This window comes from Penaeus chinensis, chromosome 34 (genome assembly GCF_019202785.1).
Source record: "Penaeus chinensis breed Huanghai No. 1 chromosome 34, ASM1920278v2, whole genome shotgun sequence".
In the NCBI taxonomy this organism is placed as follows: domain Eukaryota; kingdom Metazoa; phylum Arthropoda; class Malacostraca; order Decapoda; family Penaeidae; genus Penaeus; species Penaeus chinensis.
In genome coordinates, this window is record NC_061852.1 from 15,060,424 (window position 1) to 15,067,923 (window position 7,500).

The 7,500-nt window shown below is 37.0% G+C and overlaps 1 protein-coding gene across 1 annotated transcript in view; it reads right to left on the reverse strand.

The window, feature by feature from the left end:
- LOC125043659 (extensin-like) overlaps positions 1-530 on the reverse strand; it is a 1,080-nt gene extending 550 nt beyond the window's left edge. The window contains exon 1 of the mRNA XM_047639893.1: positions 1-530. This exon is cut by the window's left edge and continues 550 nt beyond it. Within this exon, the coding sequence (XP_047495849.1) occupies positions 1-530 (530 nt within the window).
- Between the last annotated feature and the right edge of the window lie 6,970 nt (positions 531-7,500).

A 7,500-nucleotide genomic window follows, 5' to 3' on the forward strand; every position in this document is an offset into this window, starting at 1 on the left:
GGCATGGAGAGTGAGGAATGGGCGTGGAGGATGAGGATTAGCGTGGAGGATGAGGAATGAGCGTGGAGAGTAAGGAATGGTCGTGGAGGATGAGGCTTGGGCGTGGATATTGGGAAATGGGCGTGGAGAGTGAGTAATGGGCGTGGATATTGTGAAATGGGCGTGGATGATGAGGAATGGGCGTGGACATTGGGAAATGGGCGTGTATGATGAAGAATGGGCTTGAAGGAGGAGGAATAGGCGTGGAGGAGGAGGAATGGGCGTGGAAGATGATCATCGGGTGTGGAGAGGGAGAACCAAGAGTGAAAATTGGGGACTGAGCGTGTTGAGGTGAAGATTAGGATGAGGAGGCAAATGGAGGAGTGAAAATTGAGGATTAGGTGTGAGAAGTGAGGATTTTGGCTCCAAGGCGGAGGATTGTCCGTATTAGGATGAGGATTGGGCGCTTGGAGTAGTGATTGGGCGTGGAAAACGAGGACTGGGCGTGGGAAGTGAGGATTGGGTAGAGGGGCGGGGGTCGGATTGGGCATCTGAGGGCGGGAGAAGTAGGAGGAAAGAGAGAAAAGGGAGGAGGAGGAGAGGAGGAGGAGGAGGAGGAGGAGGAGGAGGAGGAGGAGAGGAGGAGGAGGAGGAGGAGGAGGAGGAGGAGGAGGAGGAGGAGGAGGAGGAGGAGGAGGAGGAGGAGGAGGAGGAGGAGGAGGAGGAGGAGGAGGAGGAAGAAGAAGAAGAGGAGGAGAAGGAGGATAAGAGGGGGAAGAGGAGGAGTAAGTAGGAGTATGAGGAGGAAGAAGAGGGGGAGGAGGAAGAAAAGGAGGAATAGGAACAGGAGGAGGAGGAGGAAAGGGGGTAAGGATGCTCGAAAAGGAGGAATAGGAAGAGGAGGAGGAGGAAGATAGGGGGCAAGGATGCTCGAAAAGGCGTCGTCGAAGTGGGAGTCCGAAGGAGACCACTTCACGAGGTCCTTCTCCGCTTTAATTACTACTTCAGGAGTGATTTACACGAGGAAGACGGAGCGGTGTTGGGGAGCGGCGTAACAATTCATCACAATTAGGGGGAAAAAAGGGGTGAGATTAAGCTGGGCGGGAGAGGTAGAGGGATAGGTAAGGTAGGAGGGGAGGGGAATGGGTCGAGGGGAGGGAAGGGGGAGGTAGGAAGAAAAAGGAAAGGGGAGGTGAGGGTAGGAGAGGGAGGGGGATGAAGGAGGAGGAGGAGGGGGTAAGGGAGAGGAAAGGAAGAGGGGAAGGACAGGTGGGGAAGGTAGGAGGGAAAGGATGGTGGGCGAAGGTAGGGGAAGGAAAAGGGAGGGGAGGGGAGGGGGGAGGACCAAGGAAGCCACCGGGCATAAGATTAGTGCGCGGTGCAGTAGCGTGTTTAGGATGCGGGAGGAAGAGGAGGAGGGGAGGAGGAGGAGGAGGAGGAAGAGAAGGAGGAGGAGCGGGAGGAGGAGGAGGGGGAGGGGGAGGAGGAGGAGGGGAGGAGGAGGAGGAGAAGGAGGGGGAGAAGGAGGATGGGAGGAGGAGGAGGAGGAGGAGGAAGAGGAAGAGGGAAGGAGGGAAGGAAGGGAAAGGAGGGTAAGAGCAGAAGGGAGGTAAGGAGATTATGACGTTATTGACGCGCAAACAAGGAAGTGAATGAATAACGCAAACCAAAAAAGAAAAAAAAAGAAAAGAAAAAGAAAACGGAGGAGAGTAAACAGGAGGACAGAAAACGAGAGATGCACTGAGGGCTCGCTTTACTGACACAACAAGCCCGCTCGAAGGAAGCCGATTCTACTGAATGGTGAAGGTGGGTGAGTGTGAGGTACTGAAGGAGGAAATAGAGATAGATTGATAGAGGGAATAAAAGGGGACACAGTAGATGGCTTGAGAGCGGGGGCTTCAGAAGGCACGTATTGACACAGCTGCCAAGATGTTGCTGATGCCTTGACTGTTCTTGGGGCGAAAGGAGATAGAATGAAGGAGAGGAAGAAAAGGGGAGAGGAGGAAGAAGAGGAGGATAGGCGAGATGAGCAATCGCTTTGCAATGAGCAAGAGAAGCGGAAAAAACAGCAACAGCAACAACAACAAAAATAACCGAATCGAAATGATAAAATGATGAGTTAGACGAAGGGAAGGAATTTCTAAAGAAGGAGAGATAATGTGATTTTTTTTTTTTTTTTTTTGGGGGGGGGGGATTAGAACAATGAGAATAATTATCCAAACACCAGTGATTGAATTCCACGAAAGAAGAGAAGTTAGAATGGGAATATCAAGATGGTAAAGGAAAGGGTTAAAAGAAAATGGCGCATATCAATTGTCAAAAAAAGGTCTAAAGAAAACGAGAATAAAGGAAGAAAGTAATAAAATACAGGAACAGATGATGTGCGAATAATGGACAAAGTGCAGTAAGGACGAAGAAGGTAGAGAGAAGAGACAGTAAGATTATTTAAAAAAAGCGAAATCAATTGGATAAAAGCGGTAACCTTACTGACATTATTGTAGAAACTCTGGTTGACAGATGTTCACGAACAAACAAGACAAAGAGTTCCCTAATAACAGGGTAGAAAAATTGAAAATGCAGAATAACATTTAAAAAAAGAGAGAAAAAAAATCTTCAAGTTCGAAATTATGCTAATTACTGCCGTATCTTTCAAAAAGGGGTAGAGAGGCATTTACTCGTGGATTCGGGCGGGCAGGGCACGTAATGGACGCAGCCAGGACATAGAGTAAGACAAATGACGAACGAGATGCGCATACCTCAGCCTGGAACCTCGGGAATCTGAATACAAATGTATGTGAATGAATGCTCCTAATGAGTGATGGCATTAGCATAGGAAAAAGCCAGACGAAGGATCTGCGTTCAGGATTACCTGCGGCGGGAACAGGCTGGCGGAATTATTATGACAAGGAAATGCCATGTGTGAAGGCCTTGACTGGGGCTTCGCTGCTAAGGTTCTGTTGATGGAGAAAATGTGTGATGATTGACAGAGATAGATATCCCGCCATAAAAAGACGATATGTAGATAGATACACATACAGGTGAACGTGTGTATGTTCGCACTCATACGTATACACACACACACACAAATAACACACACACACACACACATATGTATATATATATGTGTGTGTGTGTGTTTGTGTGTGTGTGTGTGTGTGAGTGTGTGTGTGTGTGTGTGTGTGTGTGTGTGTGTGTGTGTGTGTGTGTGTGTGTGTGTGTGTGTGTGTGTGTGTGTGTGTGTGTGCGGGCATATGCTCGTGTATGTGTTCATCCCATGAGGGATATATATATAAATAAATGGATACGTATATCAAGAGAGATAGAGAGAGAGAGAGAGAGAGAGAGAGAGAGAAATGAAAAAAAAAATGAAAAGAAAAGAAAGGGACAGCGCGAGGAAACGATAATAACAAATCACACTCGCCAACCCTTTCTATCGGGCGCGGATATTTACATAGGCTTTCAGCGGAGCGAGATATAGAACAATCTTCGCAGAGATGACCATCGCGGCCCCGACCATGCTCATCCTATGATTAATAGTTAAAAGCCCGTAAAATAAAGTTAGGCCCATCAACTCTCCGTCCGTCACGCCAGCCGGCCTACCCCCTACAGAGTTGGGTCGAAGTTGCCACGTTCTCTTTTTTTCGCATAAATACTTTCAAGGTTCTAAGTTCGATGATTTCCAAATAAAGATGGGATTGCAGATCATTCGATCATTTTAACGATTGTGAAGCCATAGTGAATTGGATATTAAACCACACGTTAAGCCTAGGTGGAGAAAATTTCCGACCCACCGTCCGGTAACATTTAAGCCGAATGCCTAAGCCTCCTGTTGTTGGCGAGGCGTGAAAAATTGCATGATATCAATAAAGGGATTCGAGAGAACTATTCGCCATTTAAATCCGACAAACCAGGTACCTTTAAATGCCCTGAAACAGATTGTGTTCCTGACGCACCCCTGGACACTCATAGCCTTTTCCCAAGATCTCCTTTTTTTGAGCAATTGCCCCCCCCCCCCCCCCACACACACACACCAAGGTTACGTAACTCTTCTCTGATGCAGATTCTGTGCTTGGGATTTCAGCTTTTAAAGAATTAGGGACATGAGGATTTTTTCTGCTCTGTGGTGTAAAGTTATACCGAAAAGGAATTCTAATAATGGCTTTAATGTTATTGAGTATGGTAATTATGTACATAACATTATAAATCATTATCTTCAGCAGCAGAAACACCGTTCTTGTTATTATTACTATTATTATTATTATCATTATTATGATAATAATAATTATAATAAAAAAAATAATAATGATAATAATAATAATGATAATAATTATTATTATTATTATTATTATTATTATTATTATTATTATTATTATAATTATTGCCATTATTGTCATTATCATTATCATTATTAAAATTATTACTATTAATATTATCATTATCATCGTCATTATTGTTATTGTTATTATCATCATTATAAACATTATCATTATTGATATTATTATTATCATTATTATTATTACTACTACTATTATTATTATAATAATAATAATTATTATTATTAACAATATTGCTATTGATATTATTATGATCATTATCATTATTACCATTATTATAATAGTTTTCGCTAATATCATGATAATAATGATACTACTACTACTAATAATAATCATTATAATTATTATTATTGTTGTTATTATTATTACTATTGATATTACTATTACTATTATTTCTATTAATATCTTTTATATTCTTCCTCTTATCATTATCATTATAACTATTATCATAATCATATTTCTTATAGTTATCATTATATTATTATTATTATTATTATTATTATTATTATTATTATTATTATCATTATTATTATTATCATCGTCATCATTATTACTATTATTATTGTTATTACTATAATAATGATAATACTAATAATTACAATAATAATAATGATAATGATAACAATAATAATGTTAATAACGGTAATAATAATAATAAAAAAGATAATAACAATAACAATAATAGAGATAATAATAATAATGATAAAAATGATGATTATATAAAATATTAATAATGTTGTTATTATTTCTATTATTATTATTATTATTATTATTATCATTATTATTATTGTTATTATTATTACTGTCATATTGTTATTATTATTAATACTGTTATTATTAGTATTATTACTATTATAGTTATCATTTAATTATCATCATTATTATTATTATTATTGTGATTATTATGATTATTATCATTATTGATATTAGTAGTGATAATAATAATAGTAATATATAATTAATAATAATGCTAATAATAATAATAATAATAACAAAACACACACACACACACACACACACACAAACATCATAATTGTTATTGTTATTGTTATCATTATTATTATTATTATTATTATCATTATTATTATTATTATTATTATTATTATTACAACTATAATTATTATTATTATCATTATTATTATTACTATTATTATTGTTATTACTATAATAATAATGATAATAATGATAATGATGATAATGATAACAATAATAATGATATTACGGGATTAATAATAATAATAAAATTTATAAAAAAACCCCTCCCCCCCCCACACACACTGAGTAAAACAAACAGATGAGATTTAGTATTCACATGTCTTCGCATCTCCTGCTGATTAGCCTGGCTAGCACTATCACGTTTACTATACAAGTGTTGGCTTGTAGTAATCATTACGAAGCTGATACCTGATTTCTTTGCTATTGCATTTTTCACTCATCTTCTAGTATAGCCTATATATATATATATATATATATATATATATATATATATATACATATATATATATTTATATATATATTTATATATATATATATTTATATATATATTTATATATATATATATATATATATATATATATATTCATATACATATATTGTGTGTGTATGTGCGCGTGTCAAAATTGGTTATTATGTTTAATGCCACAACATGCACGCAAACAACCAATCATCCAGGAAAGGGTTCTAACAACAAGTGTGATGGTTCAGTGTTGATCTTGATTGATTTAACTCAGCCAACAACACAAGCATGCACAAGCTTTCATATATTTGCTGAATGGCCATAACTTTACGGTTGGAATATCTATTTAAAAATCTATTGTGTAATTTGATCGTATCATCTTGTATATGAACTTAGAAAAAACAAAAAAACAAAAACAAAAAAAAAACAGACAGACAGGCTATTTGTTTCCCATCGCGGCAAACGGCTCGGTTAAGAAAGTTTATATACCACTCTGTTCTGGTCGTTAATTACAGAGTTATACATATATTCGACCTAATATAGCATTTTGCACTTAATGTGTATGTACATGATGAATTGGAAATATAAGTCATATAGCCTGAAAAAAACATACGTGTAAATAAACTTACTTTTGATATTACTATATCATGTTGGTATACGCAAGCACGACCACGTAGACAAATTGGCGAAGGAAGCCTGCACCAAAGATAATGTGAACATAGATCTTGGGATGCCTCTTGCTAGGGTTGCATACATATTGAAAAGTTCTCATAAGGAAGAACTAGTAGATCTGACGAACACTCAAAGGCCTGAAAGCTGTACCACAAGGCACTACAATCAGTATAGAGATATCAAGCGCTCCTATGGGTGGCACCAAAGTCGAACCAGACAATGTGACGTGGTTATTGCCAGAATACGTTTAGGTTACACAATGTACTGGCAACTACACTGCAAGAGGTGCAGATGAATCTAGATGTAGACTGTGTAACGAAGTGGGCGTTTAATGGGAAATCAGGGGTTTCATCACCGTAGAGTTTTCTTACACAACCATCATCTCGTTTTCTATACTATGTTGTTTCTTCCTGGTCTCCAATTTTCGAACGTGATTAGTAAAAACTCAAGTGATAATGATATTCCTGCTAATGTAAAAAACAATCAGCCTTAGCAGCATCTTCGCTATCGTTTACATCATCACAAATTCATTAATCTTCCTATGATTATTACAATAAGAACATTATTATATATTTTATTGTTTCTGATTATTTAATTGCTATCGTTATTAACATCTACCTCTTGTCATTAGTGTCGCCGATGATTAATGGTATCATTAACACGATCCTTACTGTTACTGTTATTATAATAATTATCATGTAATTACTGCCATTATCATTTCAGTAATATGATCGTTAGTATTATTAATATCCCTGTCATAATGATATTTGATATTAGCAGTGAACTGTTATCAATATCAGAAATATTGACAACGAATTATCATGAATATTGAAATTGTCACTATTATCGGTATCATTACTATCATTACTATCATTACCATAATAATGATAATGATGATAATAGTAATGACGCTGATGATGATTATGATACTGATACTGATACTACTACTACCACTATTACTAATAGTTATAAATAATAATAATGATAATAATAAAAATAATAACTGCAGTGATAATAAGGATTGTAATAACAATAACTGATACAATTATTATCATTATT